The sequence below is a fragment of the Rhinolophus hipposideros genome (genome assembly GCF_964194185.1).
Source record: "Rhinolophus hipposideros genome assembly, chromosome: 1".
NCBI classification, from domain to species: domain Eukaryota; kingdom Metazoa; phylum Chordata; class Mammalia; order Chiroptera; family Rhinolophidae; genus Rhinolophus; species Rhinolophus hipposideros.
This window is the reverse complement of record NC_138047.1, coordinates 26,179,079-26,206,599: the sequence shown is the minus strand read 5'-3', so window position 1 is coordinate 26,206,599 and position 27,521 is coordinate 26,179,079. Positions and strand designations below refer to the sequence as shown.

Genomic DNA, 27,521 nt, shown 5'->3' with positions numbered 1-27,521 from the left:
TACTTTCTCTATTACTCTTCAAAAAGGGTCTGAAAAGTCATTAAAAAAAATTTTTACTCAAGAAATAAGACAGTGTTTGAATCTGTGTCCATTTCATCAACTGAAAATAGGGATAATAATCCCTACCCTTCTTTGAAAAGATATTTGCGTGAATGTACTGAATAGGAGACTAGAGTCAATAAATATTTTTTATCCATAGCCTGCTTTCCTCATACAATAAGTTCAGATGTTTAAACCCTTTTAATCTCATCTGTAAAGTACAATTTTAAGTGACAGTTTCAGTCAACTTTTTGAAATCTTTTTTATAATTTACCTCTTAATTTCAGTGTAGTACCTTTTCATAAACTGAGGAAATATACAATGTAACAAAATCTCATTTCTACTTAAAATGTTTCCACCACTAACTGTATGGTTGGCAGCATTCTTTCAAGACTATTAAAACGATGAACAAAAACCTCTTCACAAGGCTATACATTCTGTTGGCTCTTCTTTTAAGACATAAACTTACCTATTTTTCCTTCTTTTCAGGAACACCATCTTCAGCGGGCTATTTCAGCACAGCAGGTGTATGGCGAGAAGAGGGATAATATGGTTATTCCAGTCCCAGAGGCAGAAAGTAATATTGCTTACTATGAGTCTATATATCCCGGGGAATTTAAGATGCCAAAGCAGCTAATTCACATACAGCGTAAGTAACTACTCTTTTAATAATTATATTTTGTCTGTTTATTACCTTCTTATGTAAGTAACTTTTGACACTTTTTTTTTTATCTATTCAGGGCCATTTTCAGTACCCATTTCAGTGACCAACATCAATGAATTGAGAGTACTAGAGCCCATTTTCAACTTTTAAAATTGGGCTTGAGATTTCTGCCTGACAAAAAGAGATAGCATTTTCATCCTAGATTTTCAGTTTCATCTCTGCATGGGATCTAATATTACTTTAGACAGATAGGATAACGACAGTGCCTAAGATATAATGGTTTTCTTACTGTTCAGAAACAGTAATAGTAGTAGCCTTAAAGAACTTCTTAGTGTTAGTCAGAAGTCGGCAAACTCTCTGTAAAGAGTCAGATAAGTAAATATTTTAGACTTTGTTGGTCATTTTGTCATTTATCACAACTGTTCGACTCTGCTCTTGTAAGGCAAAATCAGCAATAGACAATACATAAACGATTGGACATGGCTGTGTTCCAGTAGAACTTGGACAGAAACAGATGGCAACCCAGTATTGGCCATTAAGTATTATGTTACCTGTAGGATTATTTGTAGTAGCTATTTATGAGATTGAGGAAGTTCCCCTCTGTCCCTAGTGTACTGAGTTGTTATCATGAAAGAGTTTTGTCAAATGTTTTTTCTTCATCAATTAATAGCATAATGTAATTTTTCTTCTTTACTCTGTTGATGTGATAGGTTACATTGCTTGATTTTCAAATATTGAACCAACCTCTAAGGGATTGTGATTTTGGTATGAACTCCTTTTTGCCTTGTCCTGGGTCTCAAAGATTTTCTCCTATGTTTCGTTCTAGAAGTTTTAACATTTTACATTTAAGTGTATGATCAATTCTGAATGTGAGGTTTACATCAAGGAGTTTTGTTTTTTGAGGGGATTTTGCCTATGGATGTCCAGTTATTCCAGTACCATTTATTGAAAAAACTATCCCTCCTCCATTGAGTTGCTTTTCCTTCTTGTTCAAAAATCAGTTTAGGCATATTGATGTGGGTCTGTTTCTGGGTTCTGTGCTCTGTTCCATTGATCTCTGTGTTTATCTCAAGGTGGTGTTTTTGTCTTGATTACTACAGCTATATGATAATTTTGCTTAATATCAGGGAGTGATTCCTCATTGTTTGTCTAAATTGTTTTGGGCATTCTGGGACCTTTCCATATAAATAATACAAAAAAACTTTTATCTACAAAGAAACTTACTGAGATGTTGATAAGAATTATATTATACCTATAGATCATTTTAGGAAGAATTGATACCTTTACAGTGTTGAGTCTTCCAGTCCATGACCATGGTATGACTCTCCAACTATTTAGATCTTCTTTGATTTCTTTTGTTGACATTTTATAAGTTTTACAATACAAATTCTGTACATGGTGTGGGTTTTTTTGTTTTGTGGAGGGTTTTAGGGAGGGGGGTTATTTCTTTTATGCCTGAGTATTTTATTTTCTTTGGAGCAATTTAAACTGATATTGCATTTTAAATTTTGTTTTTCACTTGTTCATTTCAGTATATAGAAATGCAATTGAAATATATGGTGATGGAAGGAGAACTGACTCTGGGTGGTGAACATACAATGGGATTTATAGATGATGTAATACAGAATTGTACACCTGAAATTATGTAATTTTACTAATAATTGTCATCCCAATAAATTTAAAAAAAAGAATTACAGAATAATTGCAAATATAAAAAAAAAGAAGAAGAAATACAATTGAATTGTTTCTTGATCTTATGTCCTGTGATCTTAACTAAAATTACTCACTAGTTCTAGGAGATGTTTGCAGATTCTTTGGAATTTCTGTGTGGAAAATCATGTTGTAGGCTGCAAATAGAAACAGTTTGTTGGTTTTTTTTCCAATCTGTATGTCTATAATTTCTCTTTCTTTCCGTATTATAGTGGCTAGAACTTCAGTATTATATTAAAAGAAGGGTAGTGAGAGCAGATATCCTTGCCTTGTTCCTGATTTTACAGGGAAGAATTCAGTTTTTCACTATTAAGTATTATGTTACCTGTAGGATTATTTGTAGTAGCTATTTATGAGATTTAGGAAGTTCCCCTCTGTCCCTAGTGTACTGAGTTGTTATCATGAAAGAGTTTTGTCAAATGTTTTTTCTTCATCAATTAATAGCATAATGTGATTTTTCTTCTTTTTAGCTTGTTGATGTGATACGTTACACTGCTTGATTTTCAAATATTGAACCAGCCTTGCATACCTGGAATAAATCCCACTTGGCTGTGGTGTATTGGTTTTTTCATATGTTGTTGGGTGAAATTTGCTAAAATTTATTGGGGAGTTTTGCATCTTAAGTTAATGAAAGATATTGGTTAGTAGTAGTCTTTTTTTATACTGTCTTGTTTGGTTTTGGTATCAGAGTAATATTGACCTCATAAAACAGGTTGGGAAGTGCTCCCTCTTATTCTGTTTTCTGGAAGAGATTGTGTAAAATTGATGTTAATCCTTTAAAAATTGGTATTGGCTTTTAATGTACTAGAATAAATAAAAAGTTAATTATAGTATAAATTTCGGCAGAGTTAACATTGAATCTTGACTGCTAGGTGGTCTAGTGAATTGCCTATGAAGGGTACATCACCAATTATATATATGGACCGGTTCACTTCAGTTCTCTTAATTTCTGTTGTGTAAAGCTCTTAAATGAAAGTTACACAAACTGTTCTTTAGTGTTTTTGAGATATTAATTAGTATGCCTTTGAAAAACAATGACCAAGCATGTTAGAATTATTGCATGTTATATTCTCCTCTCCACCCCCAGAATCATACAGCATATTACTGTGTTTATAGATTTCTTAGAGTCTTACAGTTAAAAATAAATAAATAAAAGTTTATGTTTATTTTAACCCAGCATTTTCCAAACATATTTATTACCTGTTATCTGTTAACATTTCATTGAACGTTGGTTTGAAAAATCTCTATTCTTGTCTTCAACAGGCTTAGGAAAGAGATCACAATTTACTCCTTTTTATCCTAGTCAGAGCTCTGAAGGAAGAAACCCATATTAAAACCATTATCCCCTTCATTAGTTCCACACTGTAGTTATCTCCTAAGCTATTTCACTGCGTGCTACTCACATTTCCTGATCCAAAGGGTCTTGACGGTATTTCTCTTTTGATTGGTCATCTGTAAAGCTTCTAGATTATACAGCTAGGAATTCTCCTTTCCTATTTATACTGGAAGAAAGGACAGAACAGCTCTGACTGTAGTAGACAGGAACAGTTAGTTCTGTCTCCTTCTTCCCCTTGCACTTGGGCTTCAAAGCTCTACTGTTAATCCTCAGAAGAAATCTTTTTTAAAAGAGCAGTCTTGAGAGGTGGTTGGGGGCAGGGTGAAAAAGGTGAAGAGATTAAGAAGTACAAATCGGTAGTTATAAAATAGTCATGGGATGTAAAGTAAAGCCTGGGGAATATGGTCAATAATATGGTGATAACTATGTATAGTGCCAGGTGGGTATATTGTGATAGCACAATACGATGTCAGATGGTTGCTGGACTTATCATGGTGATCACTTCTTTAGATATGTGAATGCTGAATAACTATGGTGTACCCCTGAAACTAATATAATATTGTATGTTAGCTATATTTTTAATAAAAATCTTTTTTAAAAAGAGCAGTCTTGATGTGTATTTATATATGTATATATGTGTATGCATAGATATATTAAGTTGGTGCAAAGGTAATTGCGATTTTGCAATTGTTTTTAACCTTTTAAACTGCAGTTACTTTTGTATCAACCTAATAGATATATGCATTTATAGTTCTGTACACTGGAAGGGCCAAGAAGCAAATATATTCAGTAGCAATGAGCACACCTGGCACTGTTCTCTAATCCATTCTCCACTAAATAGGACCAAGAATTGGTGAGAAAAATGGCTGGTTCCAGGGCTGGGGCCGGGTAGATAACAGGATAAACCTGGAACAGTTTGAATGCCAGGCATTAAGCACTCTAAAAAAAAATAACAGAAGCCGTTATGGAAGGCAATATGGAGGTTCCTCAAAAAATTATGAATAGAATTACCATATGACCCAGCAATCCCTCTCCTGGGTATCTACCCAAAAAATCTGAAAATATCCATAAAGACAAGTGTGCTCCAATGTTCACTGCAGCTTTGTTTACAGTGGCCAAGACATGGAAACAACCAAAATGTCCTTCGATAGATGAATGGATAAAGAAGTTGTGGTATATATACACAATAGAATACTAATCGGTAGTAAGAAAAAATGATATAGGAACATTTGTGACAATATGGATGGATCTTGAGAGTATAATGCTAAGTGAAATAAGTCAGACAGAAAAAGCAGAGAACCATATGATTTCACTGATATGTGGTATATAAACCAAAAACAACAAAAGAACAAGACAAATGAGAAACAAAAACTCATAGACACAGACAGTAGTTTAGTGGTTACCAGAGGGTAAGGGCGGGTGGGGGGTGGGAGATGAGGGTAAGGGGGATCAAATATATGGTGATGGAAGGAGAACTGACTCTGGGTGGTGAACACACAATGGGATTTATAGATGATGTAATACAGAATTGTACACCTGAAATCTATGTAATTTTACTAACAATTGTCACCCCAATAAATTTAAAAAAAAATAGACATATCACAAGGACACAGGAGTTTCAGTTGGCTAATTCTGGGACAATTGAAACAATGGAATAATTAAGTTCAATAATGAATTGTAAACCATTGAAAAAGTAGGAATTCATGAGTCAATACTGATAATAAATAGATAAATGGTGGAAAAGAGTAGAATTTCAAGAGCTGGATGGCACAATGTGAGAGAGAATCTGGGAGCTGGGAAATCATTTTTGCAATTACCATGATCAAGATTGAATCACACTAGAATCATCAATGTATGCTCAATATAAGAGGAAATTTTGATGAGGCGCATGATATTTGCATGGTCTTAAGCTCTCCTCACAAAATGCGTTATTAGTTAAAAGGATGGGAAAAAATATAGTGGAGTAATCAGGCAATGTCTTGACTGGTGATCAAAATTATCATTACTTATGAGGAACAGGAACATGTGTGCCCTACATGTCATATCCTGCGGAGGACTAAGACAGTCGAGTATTGCAGGGTACCAGGTAACAGAGCTTAATCTCATTACAGTGGGGGAAAATCAGGCACAAAGTGAGAAATGTGATGATGATGATGATGATGATAACAGTAATAAAGTCTTGGGAAGAGGGATGTTGTCTTCAAAAAATATCAATATCTTGAAAGACAAAGAAAAGCTGTGGAAATGTTCCAGATTAAAGTTGGCTAAAGAGATAACAATGAAAATAATACTTGATCCTAGACTGGTCCTGTGCTGGCGGGGAAATGTTATAAATTATTGGATCCGCTGATAAATTGGAAGATAGGCAGAAGATTAAATTGTATGAGTGTAAATTTATGAAGTTAATGACTATACTATGATTATATAAAATAACCTCGCTCTTCTTAGGAAATACACTGTGAAGTATCTAGCAGTAAAGAGCCATTATGAATGTAATTTACTCTTCGATGGCTCAGAAAATTGTATGTGTGTGTGTTTGTGTAGAGAGAGAGAGAGAGATGCACATGCAAATGATAAAACAAATGAAATAAAATTTTAACTGGGTGAATCTGGGTAAAGGATATGCAGGTGTTCCTTGACCGTTTTTATTTTGTAACTTTTGTAAGTTTGAACTCCTAAATTAAAAAAATATTTTTAAAAAATAGATCCTTATAGAACTTACTTTTTTTATTACCTCTCAGAGTAGATGTGTCCTGTCTTTATGCCTTCATTCTGAAAGACTGCATTTTCTCCTTCCCTTTGCCTGTCTCCGCATCACACTACAACATACATTCTTACGCCATTTTTACTACTATTCTTCTGGTACTACTTTCTGACATTAAAATCTATAGCATGAACCAAAAAACTTTATCTACAAAGAATTTCAGATCTGGAATTTCAGATCTGTCAGATCTGGGATTCCCCAGGTACATTCTAGAAGTAACTCTAAGCTCTGTCTCTAGTAAAGAAGTTGAAGGATTTTCCTGATCTAGCTAGCCAGTGAAAGCTTTGTCTTCTCAGGTCTAAGGAAAAGATATCAAATATCTAATACCCCATAGTAAATATCATTATTATGACAGTCTTTTCTGCTGCTCAAAATTTATTCCAGGAGTTTTACAAGTAGATATTCCAGTCATTGAGAATTAGTGCTTGAGTTGGTAAACCTGTTTACCATTCTTGGTCTGAGAAATTTCTCCTCAACCTTGGATAATGTGCCTTCTTTTCAATCAGGGATTATATTCTGTCCCTAATCCACATTTTGTGCTATTTCATGCATCCAAATATTTCACTATTTGCTTTTTGTATTTTTAAAATATTGTTTGGAGTTATGCACATACCCACCCATACACTCATAGTCTGAGCCGTAGTATGGCATTTGTTACGTAGACCTTTATATACGTTTCATCTCTCACTGGATTCTTAAGTCCAGGGGCAAGTACCATGGTTTGTACCACTCTGTTTAAAATAATCTAATCAACTGTGTATTCTTGTGTTCTTGCTTCAATTTATTTTTTCCATCTGTACATTATATTGTATTTTGCTTAACCATATACATATCTGTGTTTATCCTTAGCAAAAATTTTAAAGGAGTCAGCTTGTATAGTATGGCTCCCATTTTTTAACAATTATTGGCCAGCTAGGTCTCATTTTAACTGGTAGAACTTAATTAGAAGAGGCAACACATTTGCCTGTTTTTCTTTATACCCTTTGAACACTCATTTACATGGCCCAGAAAATTTGAAGATAACTCCATTTCTATGACCATGATAAATACATCTGTATTAGCTGTGCTTGAACTGTCAATTGGAATTACAGGTTTGGATAAAGCGATATTACACTTTAATCATTGCCTGTGGATTTTTTGGTCAAATGAAATCCTAAAGTGAATTTTTTCATGTTACCTTTTCTCTAGGGCTTTAATATTTTGTAACTGAACAAGAATTGGCTCTCCTTATGTTTTTAAGGTCTTAGATATGTTTGCACCAAGAGAAGTAACTTCTTGCAGAGGCAATAGTAGTCTCTCAGTTAACTTCAGTGGGAAACCACTGAGCTCCCTAGGAGAGGAATTTTCCTTTCCAGTCATGATTCTTGTTCCCTGATATTTTGGACATGACTTATCATTGATGATATAATGTATACCAGAAGTATATCAAATGTATTTTGATGATGCAAAAGTAAGGTGATATTAGGTGAGCTTGTTTAGTTTTTATGAATTATTAAGCTTTGTAAATGTGATTTGATCTAAACAAAAATATTTTTTATATTAGAGGATGCAAAAGTAATATAAAAATGAGACCCTAAAAATATAAAATATAGCCTTCAGAAGTCAGAACATTGCTAGTTGGTGTTCTGCATTATCTGGATCACGACTTCAATAGAACTTCCAGTGGTGATGAAGATATTCTGTAATTTGTGCTGTCTGGTACAACGGTAGCCACTAGCCACACATACTGTTTAATACTTGAAATGTGGCTAATGTGATTGAGGTACTGAATTTCTTTTTTTAAGTTTAAGTTTAATTAGCCACACATGGCTAGTGGTTACCCTATTGAACAACACAAATATGAATTATCTTGGTTAGGGACAAAAAACAAGTGTTTTTAATCCAACAAAGTTTTCATCCACTTTGAGATCTCCAAAAACTCTGTTTGCATAGCAATAACAAACAGAATTAGATGATCGAAAATCATTGGAGGGCCTACCTATCAGGTTATAAAGATGTTAACATACAGAGATTTTTATGGAGTCTGAATATCCATTTACTTTTAATAAGAAACATAAAAATGTGATATGGGTCAAAATAGAAAATGAAACATAATGGTATAATATATTCAATTCTATAAATACTTATTGGATTCTTCTGGGCCAGATACTATATTAAATTTGAAGTAGGGATGGCAGGTTTGGGGCAAATGGTAGTCCCCTTTTGTACCTATCATAGATACCACTCATGGATGACCGCATATTTTTTCAGATTTTTTCCCCCACATGACTAGATGCAGTATCAGAATGTTTTTCTGGAAAGTACTGCAAACAGTTAGCATGCAGGATGAACATGCTTACTATCTGCACTAGAGGTCAGAGATAAATAAGAAGACACAATGCCTCCTCTTGAGGAAATCAATCATATTCTAATGCTTAACATGTAGATTATAAAGTATGTGTAGAAAACAGTACAAAAGAACGGAAGTGATCTAACCTTGGTACCAGAAGCTTTTAATATTTGAATTGCTTGTAATTTATGCAAAATGTATGTTTATACAGTATTGTTCTGGGTAGAAGGTTCATAGCTTCCAAAAAAGATAAAAGTAGTTAGGAATCTCTTATTTGTAGGGGGCAGTCATGAAACGATTCCACAGGAGTTATTGTCAGGTTGGGTTTTGAAAAGAATAGTCATTTGCTAGGTGGGCACGCAGGAACTAGCTAATGTGAAGGCCTGAGGGCATGAAATAGCTTGCTGCATTAGATGCATAAAGTTGGATGTTGCTGGATCATAAAGTACTGATGAGACTGGACAGGCTACATCAAAAAGGGCTTCATAGAATTTTGATTCTAAGATGACGGTTTTTGTCAGTGGATTCACACAGTGAATGATTGCTTATGGTTTCTTCTGTCAGCTTTTAGTTTGGATGCTGAACAGCCTGATTATGATTTGGATTCTGAAGATGAAGTATTCGTGAATAAACTGAAAAAGAAAATGGACATCTGCCCATTGCAATTTGAGGAGATGATTGACCGTCTAGAAAAAGGCAGTGGTCAGCAGGTACAACTTAATTATATATGTAAAAAGAGAGAGAGAGAGAGTGTGTGTGTGTGTGTGTGTGTGTGTGTGTGTGTGTGTGTGTGTGTTTTGTATGCATTTATATAAATATCAACATTTATATGGAAAAAGTATAATGTTGCGGAAGGGACTTGAGCAGGCTCTGGAGTTAACCAGCACAAAGTCGTATCCCATTTCTGCCCACTATGACCTGTATTGTCTAGAGCAATATGTTTAAATTTATCTGTGCTTCAGTTTTCCCATCTGCAAAATAGAGATGATAGAATGGTTGTGAAAATTAAATAAAATATTGTATATAAAGCATCTAGCTCAATGACTGACACATGCGAGCTACTCTGCATGTTTGCTGTTGTAAATACTGTTGTTATTTTGATGGTTGTAATTTAAATTTAGAAGTGCTTTTGAACCTTATATATGTGTTATATGAAAATGACATCATAATTTTACATTTAGCCAGTCAGTCTGCAGGAAGCCAAACTGCTGCTAAAAGAAGATGATGAATTAATTAGAGAAGTTTATGAATACTGGATTAAAAAGAGAAAAAACTGTCGAGGGCCATCTCTTATCCCATCAGTAAAACAAGAAAAGCGAGATGGTTCCAGCACAAATGATCCTTATGTGGCTTTTAGAAGACGTACTGAAAAAATGCAGACTCGAAAAGTGAGTAAATTTGGGAAATTGGGTGGTAATTATTTTTTGATGTAAGAAAAATTGTTTATAGTTGTGAATATCAATATCTGAAGCCTGTGTTTTAATTTGTATTTAAATACTTTACAGTATAATGAAAAATACTAATTTAAAATTAATCCATCGTAAGATTCATTGTGGAGCTGTTGATATATTTTAATGTTAATCCATTTAAGATCATGCACAAAATTGATTTCCTGGTGATGCATGCCCCCTTTCACTGTTTTTAAATTCTCTTCTAACCCTTCAAATATATATGTTCTTAAATATGTCAATAGCTATTATGTTCAGAATGCCACTAGCTAGCAATACTTACTGACATTAAATAAGCAACTTTATATTTGCAGAATCGCAAAAATGATGAAGCCTCTTATGAAAAAATGCTTAAACTGCGTCGAGATCTAAGTCGGGCTGTTACTATTCTAGAGATGATAAAAAGAAGAGAAAAGAGTAAAAGGGAGCTATTGCACTTAACACTGGAAATTATGGAAAAGAGGTAAAGTATATTTTAATAATGTTAGGAAGTATGGTACCATTAGCATTTTCTATATTGAGTTAATTTATTTCTTAAGCAGTTATCTATAACTCCAGAAATATCTTCTTTTAATAATAATTAGAAACTATTTAAATGTGTGGTATGATATACTTTATATAATGTTATATATGTTCTTCTCTTTTCTTTAAAAGTGACTGAGTTCAGTAAAATTAAAATATGCCAGGTATTTCCATTTTGAAATCTTACTATTTTGTCCTTATGTGAGTGTGTGCAGAGCAATGAGGGACAGAGCATTTGTCAATTTAAGGTTTTTATTTTATCTACTAGATGGTACTGATTTAACAAAAAGCATAAGGGAGGAGGAAAGGTTTATAATCTTAACATTCAAATAAGCATCCAGCAAGGTACACAGTGAAAACTTGAAGATTTATTCCCATTTCCTAGTCCTTATCCCCAAAGAAAACCATTATTAAATTTCTTGTGATTCATTACAGAAAAATTAGTTTTATAGCACAGGCAATTCAAGTTGGCAGAAAGTTCCTCAGCACCATTTTAAGCATTAATTTCAACATCTCCACCGACTCTTTCACCAGAATTGCTGAGTTAAAATATGAACCTTTCCCCCCCTGTCCTCCAAATCATATATTTGTGGTGCCAAGATAATGCTATAAGTCAAAAAGTAAAAGGAAGAAATCAAAATAATTATGTAATCTTTAATTTTAATAAGCATTCAGCAAATTAGTCAAATTTTAACTAATTTTACCAAGTCTAATCAGTGTTTATAATTATGTCTCAGTTGGTTATTAATAGTAATAAGGATAAGTACTTACAAACAGAACTTTTTAAACTTTCTTTTTTATAATTTCAGGTATAATTTGGGTGACTACAATGGAGAGATTATGTCTGAGGTCATGGCACAGAGACAACCAGTGAAACCTACTTATGCCATCCCCATCATCCCTATTACTAATAGCAGTCAATTTAAACATCAGGAAGCAATGGATGTGAAGGAATTTAAAGTTAATAAGGTGAATAAAAATTCTGTGATGATAGTGGCTGATAATGGAGTGGTATTTTATCATTAAAATCAAAACAAAATAAAAAAAATACATAGAAAGCCTACCACGAAATATGCTGCAATGTTAATGGTAATCTGTAGTCTGCTTTGTGTGTATATAAAATTAGTTTCATTATTATTTTCCCTGTATTTATTTGTTAGTTCTTTAGAATAAAGACTAGATATCCCTTTTTATTTTGCTGCATTTTCGTAGAAAATTAAGAAAAAGATACGGGAGCCAGTGGTAAATACTAAGTGCAGTTACAGGGTTTCAGAAGCTGGAAAACTTTCATTCTTTTCCTTTACTTTAATTGAAACAAAATACTTTATGAGATTATGGTTAGGTTGTAGGAGCATATTAATGTTTTCACAGAGACCAACCAATCTCTAAGACTTGACAATATAAGATGGTAAAACGTAAGAGTCTTGTATCTCTTATGAGTTTGAATGCCTTCGTTTAGCAGTAAACTTCATTTTAAAACTTCCCTAAAACTGCAGGTTTGTCGAACATGGTTTCCTAGTGTTTGATTAACTTATGACTTTATTGCAGCAAGATAAAGCTGATCTTATCCGACCTAAACGTAAATATGAAAAGAAGCCCAAAGTCTTACCATCGTCTGCTGCTGCTCCTCCTCAACAGACGAGTCCCGCTGCACTGCCAGTGTTTAATGCTAAAGATTTAAATCAGTATGACTTTCCCAGCTCAGACGAAGAACCTCTCTCCCAGGTAAATATAAGAATTTCCCTATGAATATAGAGGAGGAATGTAGAAAGTCACATGTCTTGACCCACTTCATTTTATTTAAAGGTTTTGTCTGGCTCTTCAGAAGCTGAGGAAGAGAATGATCCCGATGGTCCCTTTGCTTTCCGTAGGAAAGCAGGCTGTCAGTACTATGCTGTAAGTTTCAGGCTTCCTTTTTAAATTACAAACTGTTTACCCATAACTGACAAAATAACTTGGATTTTTTTTTCTTTTTTTAAGCCTCACTTAGACCAAACTGGCAACTGGCCTTGGACTAGTCCTAAAGATGGAGGATTAGGGGATGTGCGATATAGATACTGCTTAACTACCCTTACCGTACCCCAAAGGTGTATTGGATTTGCACGAAGACGGGTTGGGCGCGGTGGAAGGTAAGGTATTTCTGTATTCGAAGCATAGCGATATTTTAGACAATAGGATAAATTGAACTTAAAATTTAAACTGAGGTAATCCTTTATAGCTCATTTGTTCCCACGTGTTCTTAACTAATTTTTAGACTGAAATATTTTGCTACCTGGTTCTTATATAAACATAGTTTTTAATACATAACTAATGGGTCCCTAATGGATCTGCTTTCCTTTCCAAGTTTGAAAACCTCAGATATCTATCCTTGTGGATAGAATTCTGACAAAAGGTACTAGATAAAGGCAAGAGTAAATCATGATTGCATAAGTTGTATTAAGTTAAAGAAAATACAGGTTGTTTCAGGAGTTCTGGGAGATACTGGGAAGAAAGGACTAACTAGGGTAAGAAATGCCGTATACGACATACGGAGTTGTTGAACTCACCAGTAAAAAGCCTCCAGGATCCATGCTTGACCTGATCTTGACTTCCCAGTTTGTCAGGGTCTAACTGCTCTTCTTGCTTTGGTTAAATCTGATAGAACTCCTTCATACTTGATGCCTTTATTCTTCATACACAATGCCTTTATCCTTCATATTAAATGCCTTTGTGTGAGAAGTTGTGTGTGTGTTGAGGGGGCGGGGAGGCAGGGAAGGAATTGCAGAACGCATAAAAGCAAAGAAAAAGAAGACTTCATGTAAAATGTGAAAAAAATTAAAAGACAAAACAGATAATATCAGTACTTTCAGGGAGAAACCTAAGGGTATAATTTATAATAAATAAATGGCTTATACATATATTTGTTTCATTTTTTAATCGTAATTGCAGTTTTTACCACTTAAACATTAGTTTAGAATTATCAGGGCATTAAAATACATTTTATTTAGTGCTTTTTTTCACATCGTTATGTTGACATCAGTAGTGGTGAAAATTCTCTGTTAGCTATATTTTATTCTATACCAGCTTAATATCAATGTTAGCATTTAAGATGGGGTCATTTATAAAGTTTATATTAGTAACAAAAATATATCCTCTAGAGTAATGGATGAAATATTTTGTTAGAAATTTTAATGGTATAACATATCCCAAAGATCACATAGCTTTTACTGATTTCGCCTACCTTCTCCTACCTTCACACACCACAAAAGAGTTTTTCCTTAAATAGAGGACAGGTGTATATGCTAGCAGCATTTCATAACATTCTTGCTGCTTTGTAATGAAAGTGAAAAATCTTTGGTTGAAAAGAAAAATACTTTCATATATGTAACTTACATTGGTAGACCAACCCGAAGAACTGTTAGAAACTCCCTGTTGTAAAATATTTACCTCATTCTGTGAAATGGATTACTCTCTTCTTTAATCAAATCATTATAACATAAAAAAAGAACCTTTATCAGATACTGATATTTTAGCCTATAGAACCAAATACTGAAATAATCAAAACTATAGCATTTAAATATTCAGTATGAGATGTCTCTTTGGAGTTGGGGAGAGAAAGAAAAACCTTTTTTACATAATTTATGAATAGCTGTTTTATATACATGTTTCCTGCCTTGTTTTTAATAGGGTCTTAATGGACAGAGCTCACTCAGACTGTGACAGTGTGTTTCGCCATCTGGATTTGGAAATGCTTTCCTCACCACATTCTCCAGTCAATCAGTTTGCCAATACCTCAGAAACAAATACCTCGGACAAATCTTTCTCTAAAGACCTCAGTCAGATACTAGTCAATATCAAATCATGTAGATGGCGGCATTTTAGGCCTCGGACACCATCCCTACATGACAGTGACAATGATGAACTCTCCTGTAGAAAATTATATAGGAGTATAAATCGAACAGGAACAGCACAACCTGGGACCCAGACATGCAGTACCTCTACGCAAAGTAAAAGTAGCAGTGGTTCAGCACATTTTGGTATGTTTATTTGTTCTGATGTACATTTCTATACAAATGTCAGGTTCATCAATTTTTTGAATATGTGGTTTATTATATTTATGGCCAGAAGTCCTTTATTCTCAAAATAGTTAAAAAAAAAAAAAGACCTACGTTTAAGTATTTATTTGAATCCTGTTTGTACATGTGTCTTCATTTAAACATACCTATATACAAAGGTGGTTTATTACTATTTAATCTATGACATTTGTTTCCTGGATGAACTCTGAGAACCACAAGATTCAGCAATTACATCTTCGAAATAATATGAAAAGAATTGGACCATATGGACCATAAATTGTTGCTGTTGTATGTTTGAACTCTTCTCTAGTCTTTTACTTAGACTGCTTAAAAGTAGACTAGCAAATAGATAGATTTGCAAAATCTTATCTGTTGTCACAGTAATTCAGAGTAATTTATGAGAGAAACTAATTTTTCACAGAACGATATTTAAGTAAAAGGATTATTTTAATAATTTTGGAAACATTTTTAGATAATGTCTACTTTAGCATTGTGTATGGCTACTTTGTGTAATGTGTCTAAAATAAATGTTGTCTACTTAAAATATTTCTAAAATTCTAGCTTTCTATTTTAAAGCATAAATCTGTTATCTGAGGCATGTAGATTATAGAAATCCATTCTTAAAATTGTTACTGCAGAGTTTGGTAAAGATAATTTAAATAGAGATGTTCAAAAGACTGGAAAGATATTTATTCTGTCTCCCTAAACATCTGGTAAGGCTACAGTAAAACCTAATAAATACAAAAATATGCTTATTCTTAAAGACCTCCAGAAAAGATTTCATAAACTAATTTGCTTTGTGGTTAGAAAAACAGTATTTCTATGAAGTGGAAGTCTTTCAGCTTGTAAGAACAATAATCACATTTCGGAAATCAGCTAGAAGATAATCTAAATTATCTGAGGCCTAACAGATTATTTATAATCCCATCAGTTTCAGTCGATGTCATGAAGAGTCACTTTCTCTATTTTTGTAGTCTTAATCGAAATGAACTTTTCAGTCTGAAGGAGGACTTATAGTGTGAGTGTAGAGATTTTAAAAGTATATACTTGGGATTTGTTTTCCCTGATAAAGATTTATAAGCTGTATAAAACTCTTGAAGAATTCTCATAGAAAATTGGCGCGTTCATCAATCCCCATCTCCTCCACCTCAAGATAGAGAAGTTGAATTGTGTAACTATCCTAAGAATCTTGTAATGACTTTTTTTTGTAAATTGTTTTGCTATACAACTTAAATAAGTATTGATATTGTAAAACTTACTTGATTTGTGCTGGCCAAAGAATACTAAAAGGTGAACATTGAACAGTAGTATTACCACAAATTTAGCTAGAACAAAAAGAGTTAACAACTCTGTAATATTCTTTTAAATCATATTCTTCCCCTATATATGTGATACAACTTTTTAAAATATGGGTTTATCAATATTTTTTTCTGTCGCACTTAATTGTTTTCAATTTTTCCTTAAATTTTACTAGATCTTCCCTTATACTTAGAGAATAAATGCCTACAGATTGCTGTAGAGTAGCACTTTATTCTTTCATATTTGTGAATATCCAGAAACCTAAAGCTTTTCTCTTTATGCTCTATAAAGTGTATTACAGTGGAGTTATATGTACTTTTAAGTGAATTCAACTATAGGCCCTTGAGGGAAAAAAATTAAAATTTAGCAGTTCAAATGTCATATAGGATTCTAAATACAATTCTACTAAAATGTATTTCCCAGTGGACCCCTGTGGGCATGGGACAAGTGGATCTATTGTTCCCCTTGGGGCACTGCCACTTCATTTATAGGTTAAGCATCTCACCTCAGGCAGTGTAATTATAGTTTTAAAGATTTTTTTTTCATAGAGCATAGCCCAAAAATACCACATCACCTAGTACTCAGCCACAGAAGCTCCGATCTAGTCTGATGTCAGAGGGGAAACTGGCTGTGTTGGGTTTATTGAAAGAGATGGGTCTGTATTGTTACACTCTAAAGGAATTTTTAAGGCTTAATTTTTACTATATTGACTTTAGAGCTTAACCATTGTATGAGATATGAGTCAATTGATATACTTGCCTGCTGCTTAAGCCAAATATGGAGGTTTTGATTTCGCCGTTTTTTATTATTCTGTCAGTCTTGAATATTAATATTTAGATGTGTGCTGTGACGTGATGATGCCTTCTAGACAGATTTTCTTTTTTCTTAAAAATCATCTAAGTGGGCCTATTCTCATTTTCAAACAGGAAATTCTAAATAAGATACCAAGAGCCCATTATTTGTAATAAAGGGAATGAGCTTTAACATACCAACTTTTGTAGCCTCTGTTTCAAATGCACAGAATCTTTTGTTGCTTGCTTCTCAGTCTTGGCCATTTTGTATAGTTATGTAGCCAAATGGTAGACTGCTTAGTTACTAGAGTGCTTGGTCCTCTGGATACTATATAGCAGAATAACACAATGTGGAGGAACTTGGGAAGACTTAGCTATATGTGTTTTCAGAATTTCCTGGACTAGATTTTAGTATAAATTGTGTATTTTTAATAGTCTTTAGTTAATATGTGATTTGGACAGTTTCCAAATCCATTATTCTATTTGTTTTTAATCCATAAAAGCATCTCTGAAAATGTAGTGTTTTTTCAATGACTGAGTATCATTTGCATATGTTTGGGTTTGGCGGATCTCAGATGTCAGAATTAATACCCTTTTTCATAATTAGAACTCTAATTCAGAAAGACTAAAAACAGAAAAGTGACTTTAAAACCACCATTATATGTTTAGGATTTGAATTCCTAGTTCCCAGTGAAATTTCATCTGCATATCTGCACTAAAAATTTGCTTTATTTCCTAAGTGAATAGGAAATATGTAGCTAGAATGTTAGTCTCAATATCTGTAGCTTAGTGCAGTTTACTTCAGTTTGTAACATAAAATTTTAATCTTACCATAGAAAAGGAACTCTGGATTTGAGCACTGAATATTTTCATTGTTGGATTTTGTAAAACTGCAGGTCCTTAATCCTTATCCAAATGTGTTTCAAAATTCAGAATTACATCATCAGCAGAGGCTGGAGTAGCACCTGGAGTAAAATACATTAATGGTTGTACGGTTTTATAGTGAAGTGCAAGAATATTCACACTAAGTAGAAGGTTTGACCACAAGCAATCTCCTGTTCAAGTCATTGGGAGTCAAATGAATTCAGGTTCGGTCATGTTTTGCCATCAAGTGAATTATTAAACTTCTGTTTGCAGATTGGGTTTCTGGATGGCTGATAAATGCTCATAAGCTTCCATCAAAACTATCAATTCAAGTTTACTGATTAAGGGGTCATACTTGAATATTGTCTGGAGTCCTTTCATTTTATATTTGTTTCTTTAAAGTTACCCTTTTTCCTGTATTAAAAGAATCCCCTGCCTTTTTACTGCTCAAAAAAATTTCTAATTGAGGGGTGGTTTTTAAAACAGGTGTTTGGGTTTGTAGGGAGTTTTGTTTGTTTGTGTACAAAACACACATTTTGGTCATCTAGAATCCATCTTCTCAAACTGAATTTTTGAATTGTTTTTTCCTAAATACCTGTCAGCCGCCCCAGCTGCACTTCTTTGATCATTTCAGTTGATCTGCTTCAGCTGTAGGAATGTGACCTAAAGAGCAGCAGCCTGAGCTGCAGCTATGCCCGGTGCTGGTGTGCCACATGCTAATTTCCTCGTATACGAAGGGGACTTGTAAAATCTCAGAATATTTCATCAAAATTCCTACCTCAGAGAATTATAAGAAGCTACCAAACAGAAGTTTCTGACCTCTGTCTAGACACCTCTTGTGAGGACAAATTCAACAACTTTCTTAATCAGATGATTCTCCAGTTGGGCATCTTGTTTAGAAGTCTGTCCATATATTGAACAAAAGCTGCCTCCTTAAATTTAAATCTTCTGGTTCCTGTTTTGCCTTTGGAAGCACATTGAATAAGTTGCCTTGATCTCCAACATGGTAGTGTCCTTCAAATATTCAGAATCCTGTCGTGCTCCTCCCTGTTCTCAGCTTTTAAGCGTGTCCTTCCACAGCCTAGATTCATGTTTGTTAGGTGCTGTATGTATGAGATTTTTTTTTAAGAACTTGGTTCACATTCTTCATACATAAAAAGTTGGATTATTTCTAATTTAAAAATACTAAATCTGAAATAAACTTTTGTCTATTTCTTTTTATATTTAAAAATCTCACCAGTTTCAGGGTGGTGTTTTGTCCCCCTTCCACTAGTAAATATCTTTGTGACTGCATGTGAGTTTTTTCATCTCTTATGAGGTTGTAGGAGGAAATCACCGAGGATCCCTCCTGATTTAAAAGTTTTTGGTTCTGTGAAATGATTCTGATTCTAGGTTTGGTCATCTGTCCACAAAACCCATCTTGTCCATCTTTGCATGAATTGCAAACTTAACTAACACACGATATCTAGATGTAGACATACAACCTAAAAACTTTCTACCTTAATAGAAATTTAGAAAAATAAGAGATTTAGGTCATTTTATGTTTATTTTCACTTAGCATTTGGTTAGACTTTGAATTACAGTGGCATTGAGGTATTCTTGGTTTTCTGTATAAATAATAATGTAAAACCCAATTCAGGTTGTACTTGCCCCAGTATACTACCTTACCAAGCTTTCCTTTCATTGATAAGCCTTTGGATTGGAATTTTATTTCTTAGAAAAAATGTAAAATCTTAGCATCTCATGGCTGAAAAAGACTACAGTGATCGCATAATTTGATCTTTCATATTTTCAATGAACATTACTGAGTACCATCACTTCCAGCTATGTTGCTCTGTACATTTCTTCTCGATCATTTATCAAAAACGTCTAGGGAAAATTCTATGACTAGACTCTAGAGACATCTAAGAAATAGGCTACCACAGTGATCTAAAATCTTTTTTAATTTTTGTGAGAGTTTATTTGAGCCAAACTGATGGCATGCTGGGGAACAAGATCTCATATTCTCCCTAAAATCTTGATGAGTTTTAGTGATCTAAACGTTGGGTGCGTTTTTATTCCTAAATCTGTATTAGGGGGAAGTTAACAGTTGTTAAAAAGTGAAATTCATAAGATCCTCAGAGACCAAGGATTAAAATGTTGATTTAAATAGGGCAAAAATACTTGGAACCTTTATTTAATCAATTTCTAAATTATTATTGTTAATTTTTTTTTAGTAAAACACACAAACACCAGCAAAGTTCTACAACAGAATATTTCCATTCATATAAATGGAGTTTTTTATACAGGTCTTCGGTGAATGCTAAATTAGTGATTTTCTCAATCTGTAATTACCTGACCTTCCAGAAATGGTCCTTTATAAAAATATAAATATATATTGAGCATCCTCTATTAGGAAATTCAAGACTTCGGCAATTCCCTCAAACTTGGGAAATTAAAGTATAAACCTCAAAAATATATTAGCAAAACTAATAAATTAAGGATCTTTAGGTTTAAATAATTACTTCTTATGGATTTTTTTAAATATAAATATTATGTGAATCATAAACATTCTTTCAGGGCTGCATTAAATTTTGTAGATTTTTTTCAAATTCTGATTCAACCTATTTCTGTTATATGGAAATGGTCATGTTGGGGGAAAGTTACTTTTTGTCAATATTTAGGGATTATTTTATTATCAATAAAAGTCTTCCCTACAGAAATCAGATTTGAAGATTTCATAGGAAAAGAATCTCATGAAAGAACAAAATACCAACTCAACGGATTTGTAACACAAAAATTTTAAAATCAATAGAATTTTCCCAACAAGAAATTTTTTTTGTTCTTGCAGCCCAAAAACTTAAGCTCAACTCAATATAAGAGCCTGTATAGATACTAACTTCTGAGGTTTTCTTAAATATTAGTTCACGATTTTCTGGTTCATCCAAAATACAGAATTTCTACCTAAACATTTTGTAGTTGTATAAGGTGGAAGCAGTATCCTGATAAAGATTCTTCATGAGTTATAAGTGAAAGTTACAAACTTGTTGAAGTGATATTCTAACTAAATTATCAAAATGCAATTAAAGACAACAACAAATTAGGTGGCAGTATTTTGAAAACATTAAACTTGAGATTGAGGAAATTTGCATGACTTGTAGATTCCCTGGTACCCAGGGATGCGTGATAACTTTTTTTGTTTGTTTTGAAATAATTCTTACCCAAACATCATCACAGGCTTCTTAAAGAAGCCTTTAAGGTCACATGTTGTAATTGTATGTGCTTTTTATCTTTTTCCTTTTTTTAATTGGCAAAAAAAAGAAACAGGTTTCCTTTTTAAAAACTGCACACACTTTTTGGGGGGTAATAAATGAACATTTTTTTGTTTGTTTTTTTTAGAACTGAGCTCTCCATAGACAAACATAAGTAGCATAACACAGTGTCTTTCCTCAGACATCATTCTGTACAGTAAATCAACATAAACAACTTCGTTCTTATTGACTGGATTTTTTCCAGGTGGGTTAATTGGGTGGGGAAAAATAATTAACCTGAAATTTGGAGCCTCTTTTCTTCCTGTTAAACTTAAACAATGAGTGTTTTTAAAAAAAAAAAAAAAAAAAAAAAAGTAATAAACCGACAACCTTAATATATTTCATGCAGAGGAAATGTTTTTAACGATTAAAATTAGAAAGTATGTGGAACAGTTAGTATTTATACACAGAACTGTTAGGGGTCATCTGACTGCATTGGGGCAGTAATAGAGTAAACTAGAAACCAAATAGTAATTATCAGATTTCTTCTCAAGCTCAGTGCAAAGTTGAATTCCAAATATGTGGATGAAAAAGCTGGTATTACCTTTTTACACTGTCTAGCACAAGTGTCGCAGCTTACAAAAATAACGGTTCTGTAACTTGGGGAGTGAGCACTTACTTCTCTTTCCTATGTTTAACTCGGGAAGTTTAATTTTGTTTTTCTTTAGACTCAAGCCACTCTTGTTAAATGTGGGTTGAAAAAATGCTGAAAGTTTCATTTGAAAAGGACCTTTAGCAGGACCTTGAGCTTTTGTCAAATACTTTAGTTCTGCACACATTTTGTTCATGCTGAAATGTACTTTCGTATTGTAAAATGTGTATGATATCTGTGCGTTATTACAAAGTATTTCCTCGTTTTATGTTCAGCATTTACAGCCGAACAATACCAGCAACATCAACAGCAACTGGCTCTAATGCAGAAACAGCAGCTTGCACAAATTCAGCAACAGCAAGCAAATAGTAATTCCTCCACCAACACTTCACAGGTGAGGGATTTGTCTGTCTTATGATTATCCCTCATTGTTTCCCACCAGAGTTCATCTCTAATTACCAACTGTTGTCATAGAACCTTGCATCTAACCAGCAGAAAAGTGGCTTTCGCCTGAATCTACATCATAGCCATTCTATACAGGGTTTAGAAAGAACATTACAGGTGAGTATGGAAGCTGTTGCCTCTGCTCCCTATTTTTAAAAGTAAAACTAAAAAGCATAATTAAATGAGACGGAGACCCTGTCTTCAAGTCTGACCTGTAGTCTTTGAATGTACCTCTTTAATATGTAACCCTGCCTACACCTAGCTTATTATCTTGGGTATTTTAATTACTGTCAAAATTTAGTAAAAATTATCATACTAAAATAACCTCTTTTTAGAAGAAATCTCTTATAAACCTAAAGCATGATCGATGTTTGCCATTTAAACACATTTAAGGCATAAATGCTGAGAGATTTGAATCTCTAAGCGTCTTGGAAGAAAATTTCATTTAAAATAATTCAAGGGCCTCCTAATTTCTAGACTAAGTTATGATACGATATTTTGTTATTTCCATTCTAAAGGGACAGTTATCTTACTATCCCAAAAGTGCCTTTGGTTATGTGTATATATGTGTGCAAGTAAGGTGAAAGAAGTTTACCTATACATTTATTCATTATATGTGTTTGTAAGTCACTGAAATGTTTTACTAGCTTATTTCTTGTCCAACACTTTTGTGTGGAGGTTTACTGTTTCCACGTTATAGGAGGTTTATTTTGGTAATTGACTTGTCTGTGTTATATATTATTACATGTGAAGATCACAATTCATAATCCTTGAGTTATAAGATGACTTGAACATTTCTCAAATTTAAGATTATCAAAAGCGATAAAGATATTTCAGTGGTTTGCCATTTTTGTTTATATTCAAATTGATTTTGCTCTATCTGTGTAGCTTTAATACTAACCTGAGACTAAGAGACGCTGATTAGATTTTTGTATTTGCTTTTTAGGGTTTTGTTTCCAAGACTTTGGATTCTGCTAGTGCTCAATTTGCTGCTTCTGCTTTGGTGACATCGGAACAACTAATGGGATTCAAGATGAAGGATGATGTGGTGCTTGGAATTGGGGTGAATGGCGTCCTTCCAGCCTCAGGTAAGGTTGTTTAAGACACTTAAATGGTTTTGATAATGTTTGTGACATATATCTGGAATAAACAGCCAAACTGCACATTGTTTAGATGCTCCTTTCTTTTTCTCTAGGAGTATACAAGGGCTTACACCTCAGTAGTACTACACCAACAGCACTTGTACATACGAGTCCATCAACGGCAGGTTCAACTTTGTTACAGCCTTCAAACATGACACAGACTTCAAGTTCCCACAGTGCACTGAGTCATCAAGTAACTGCTGCCAATTCTGCAACAACTCAGGTTCTGATTGGGAACAACATTCGATTAACTGTACCTTCATCAGTTGCCACTGTAAACTCGATTGCTCCCATAAATGCACGACATATACCTAGGACTTTAAGTGCTGTTCCATCGTCTGCCTTAAAGCTGGCTGCCGCAGCAAACTGTCAAGTTTCCAAGGTTCCATCTTCATCTTCTGTAGATTCAGTCCCAAGGTGAGTAGTTACTTTAAGACTAAAGTAAGTCTTAAAGTAAGTAAGTAACTTACTTAACTAAAGTAAGTTACTTTAAGACTAAAGTTTGAAAAATACGAGATCTAACTTTAATTCTCTGGCATTGCTCTCTACTTATTTCTTTGTGGTTTTTTGCTCTTTTCTTTATACATTAAAATTTATAGATAAGAAATCCTTATTTTTTCAATAACTAAACAGATAAATGCATTTCAGTATTGTTGAGAATTTGAACTAAATGGTATAGTGAATATTGCATATATGATTTGGGCATCATTTTCTTAGTATAAAAGCTTATAATGCTCTCATTTTTCTTCCACCTTTGGATGGAAGGAGTTCTCTCTAGAGTGCTTCTTTTGTTTATGATTTTTCCCACAGCTTCTTGTGGAGACAGAAATGATAGACTTCCCCATGGCTAGTGTGCTACGCTGCTCTTAATAATGTAAAGGCTTATAGTATTCGTGGCTTATAGTATTCGTGGCAAGTCACACCGTTATTTTCTATGCTGACTTGCCTTCTTGGGTTTCGGTAGACGGTTTAGAGTGTTTGCTCAGGCTCTATTCTGTTTTAAACATTAATGGTAATTAAAATCCTGCTGTTGACAAAGGACTATGGGGGAAGCAAAAAGAGAAAGACAAGGAGTTTTCAGTTTAATTAGAAGATAAGCATGAAAGTGTGATAAATAATGTTAATTGTAAATAATAGGTGAAAATCATTCTAGAGGTATCACAACGCATTATATGCGTGTCAAATTAATTGTAGAGTACAGCTATAATTTCAATATAAGGTAACATCTTTTCACACCAAGAGTGTTCTGGGAATCTTCTGCAAAATAAGATCAGATTTCATCTTGGTTGGACAGAAACAAGGAAGACAGTTGGGGAAATACAAATGTGTTCAGAGGTTAACAAGTGAACTAGTTTGTCTAGAGGTTTGAGAAGGTTAGTAGTTGGAGTTGGAATGGTGAGGAGGCATTAGACTTCCTCAGCTGATGGTGGCCTAAGAGGAGGAGCAGGGTTTGTAGCAACAGACTAACCTTTAGTTTCCAAACCCATACATCCCTGTCTGCTTCAGAACTTAATAATCACTATCTGTTCATTACTAATCCATTCTTATTAGTATTCTGGGTCTAGTCATAGCTCATCAAGCAATTATAGTTCTTAAATAATGGTTTGCAGTACTAGAGAATTGTATAATCATGGAACACTCACAGTGCATGGAAAACTTTTTATGTTCCTTCTTTTAGTCCCTTTGTTTTAAAGATAGGGAAACTGAGATCCAAAGAATTTAACTGACTTCTCCCAGCACACTCAGAGTCTAGGTGCTGGAACAAACTAAGGCCCTGGCTTCTGACCCCCAGCTCGGCAGCTGTCCTACCCAACTCCACACACGCTACCAGGCTTCAAGTCCTGACATGAATGAACCTCAGTCACATTTGTTCCTTTTTTAAACTGTCATGAATGGTTTAGTAGAGGAGGAAATTGAAACTATAAAACTGAAGGATTTTTTAATGTGTTTTTAACATGCAGGTTGCTTGGGTGCTAACTCCAATTCTGTTAGGAATATAGTTGACCTTGGAATTGATAAGCCTGACTTCTGATTGTATATTCCTGATAATAAACTAAAAGGTTCATATTCCTCTACTTGACATCTTGTCCCAAATGAGTCAAATTTCTTCCTATTATTAAAAATATGTAAACTTTTTATCGGGAAGATAGTCTTGATTTGTTCAATTTGTTGCAGAAAAGTAATTTATTGAACTTCTTTTTTCAACAGGGAGAATCATGAATCAGAAAAGCCAGCGCTAAACAACATAGCAGACAATACAGTAGCGATGGAGGTGACGTAGCTTCCTCGGGAGTGGGACGGACCTGGGGACTTGATTAGGTGCTATGCATCAGTAGCATTTTGAATGCAAGGGATGACGGAATGCAGCACATGCGTTTCTGTGGCAGCTGTGGGGACTTGACAGCAGTGCTCATCTCTCATGCTTCAATTTTTCTTACTGTTAATAGGAAAAAATCAACACCTGTAATTAAGACTACAGCAATTATCTGTACAGTACTGCATCTTTGTAATACCTTGTATATACGTTACTTGAATACAGAAATGTTCATTTGTGATGCTTTGCACTTGGGGGTGGGGGGTGGGGGGAAATAAATTGCAACAAAGAGTGTGAGATGTGAGATTGTATAGAGATGAAGTGTCATCACATCATGTGCATGGTGCGGAACCTGCTGTTTTATCTATTTATTGTGCCGTGTTTACAGTTTTTTGTACACTGTACCTTCATTGGTTCCTGTGCTGTAGTAAATGTGTTAGGTAGCTGTGGACTCCTTGGTATTTTGTAAATGGTATAACATAACTTGGTTCCCCTCTGGGTCCCTGAGTTTTCTGTGTATCACGTGAAAAAAAAATGGTGACATACATACAGAATTTTACAGAAAAAAAAGGCATCAGTTTTTAAAAAATGGGGAATGTACTGTTAAATGGGGATCTTCCTGGTCTACTATCATTAGGACAAGTAACAAGCTAAAAATGAAGTCTCTTGAATCTTCCCATCCCCACTTGCCCACAAAGCTGTGGGTAGTTTCTGGTACTTAAAGCACTAATGTTATGTTGCTGCTCTACAAACAGCCCCGTAGTCCCATTTCCTTCCACACCAAAAAGTGTTAAATCAAGTATGCAAATGGAGTCCTTACAACTGGAGTTTATGTTGTCTTGCCCTTTTTTTAGCACAAAAAAAAAAATTGTACTTTTTTATTGTCGAATTGTTTAAAAGACTTCATTCTTTACTTGTTCTTACAAAAAGGATATAAGGGAGAAGAATGCAGTAATTGCTGTACGTGTATCATCATTCCAGTTTCTAAAAACAGCCAGCCAGCTTTTTTCCTTTTAAGATTCTCCAGAAGGCTGCAAGGCCAGAACCACAAATATCGGGTGCCTTCCTTTGGAAATATTTGACCTCTCTTCTGTGAAGAGAATGGTACTTAACAGACTACTACTAGTGCTTTGTCAGTACCGAAGTCTGAATGCCCAGTCCAATGGCATACATTATCCTTAAGGTTTTTAATCCCACCTGGAAAAATTGTGATAGAATTCTCACAAAATAAACCCAGGGCATTACATGTTGACAAACTAATGTGTTAGTGGTCTTTTGCTTTCATTTTCACCCCAAGTACTTTTGTGTGACTTTAATTAAAATCATTCAGTAAAGGGGGACATGGGAATGAGAGTGATGACTTCAAGTGCATTTTTTCAACCATTATTTATTGAACGATCACTCTGGTTGGGACTGTTTTTGATCCTACAACAGTGAAACAATTCCTGCCCTCGAGGAGTTTATAATTTCAGTAATAAAAACAAAATTAATAAGTAAAATTTAAATGGTATTATAGTAAGTATCAGGGGGGAAAGTAAAGCAAGGAAATGGGAAGAAGCAGTGCCAGGATCAGGTGGAGGGTGGGTAGGGAAGGGCTCACAGAGATGGTTACATCTGATCAGAGACCTGAAATTGAGAGGAAAGCATGCAGGTGGAGAGAATAAGTACAAAGATCCTGAGGTGGGAGTGTGCCTGGTTTACTAAGCAATATCTGTGTGGCTGGTGCCACGGAGAAGGGAAGGGTAGGTTAGGCAGTAGTGGGGAGCCTGCTCACGGACCGCCTGGTAGGTGATTTTAAGGACTTGGGCTTTTCCTCTGCTTGAGAAAGGAGTTTGAAGCAAAAGAGTGATGCCATCCGAACAGGCTCCCTCTGGCTTTGGTGTTCAGAACAGATTGCAGGGGGAGCCTATTTAGAAGT

General features: G+C 34.3%; 1 protein-coding gene across 5 annotated transcripts in view; it reads left to right on the top strand.

The window, feature by feature from the left end:
- EPC1 (enhancer of polycomb homolog 1) overlaps positions 1–27,076 on the top strand; it is an 88,151-nt gene extending 61,075 nt beyond the window's left edge. For 3 of the 5 annotated variants that reach the window (XM_081049929.1, XM_081049930.1, XM_081049927.1), the window contains exons 2-15: positions 529–688; positions 9,407–9,552; positions 10,024–10,230; positions 10,605–10,753; positions 11,622–11,781; positions 12,361–12,537; positions 12,619–12,708; positions 12,793–12,941; positions 14,479–14,828; positions 21,979–22,097; positions 22,178–22,264; positions 23,094–23,235; positions 23,343–23,706; positions 25,498–27,076. In XM_081049929.1, the coding sequence (XP_080906055.1) occupies positions 529–688; positions 9,407–9,552; positions 10,024–10,230; positions 10,605–10,753; positions 11,622–11,781; positions 12,361–12,537; positions 12,619–12,708; positions 12,793–12,941; positions 14,479–14,828; positions 21,979–22,097; positions 22,178–22,264; positions 23,094–23,235; positions 23,343–23,706; positions 25,498–25,570 (2,373 nt within the window). In that variant the 3' untranslated portion in view covers positions 25,571–27,076. The remainder of the gene's footprint in view (positions 1–528; positions 689–9,406; positions 9,553–10,023; positions 10,231–10,604; positions 10,754–11,621; positions 11,782–12,360; positions 12,538–12,618; positions 12,709–12,792; positions 12,942–14,478; positions 14,829–21,978; positions 22,098–22,177; positions 22,265–23,093; positions 23,236–23,342; positions 23,707–25,497) is intronic. The other 2 variants (XM_081049931.1, XM_081049928.1) reach the window with 1 other exon arrangement.
- Positions 27,077–27,521: the final 445 nt, after the last annotated feature.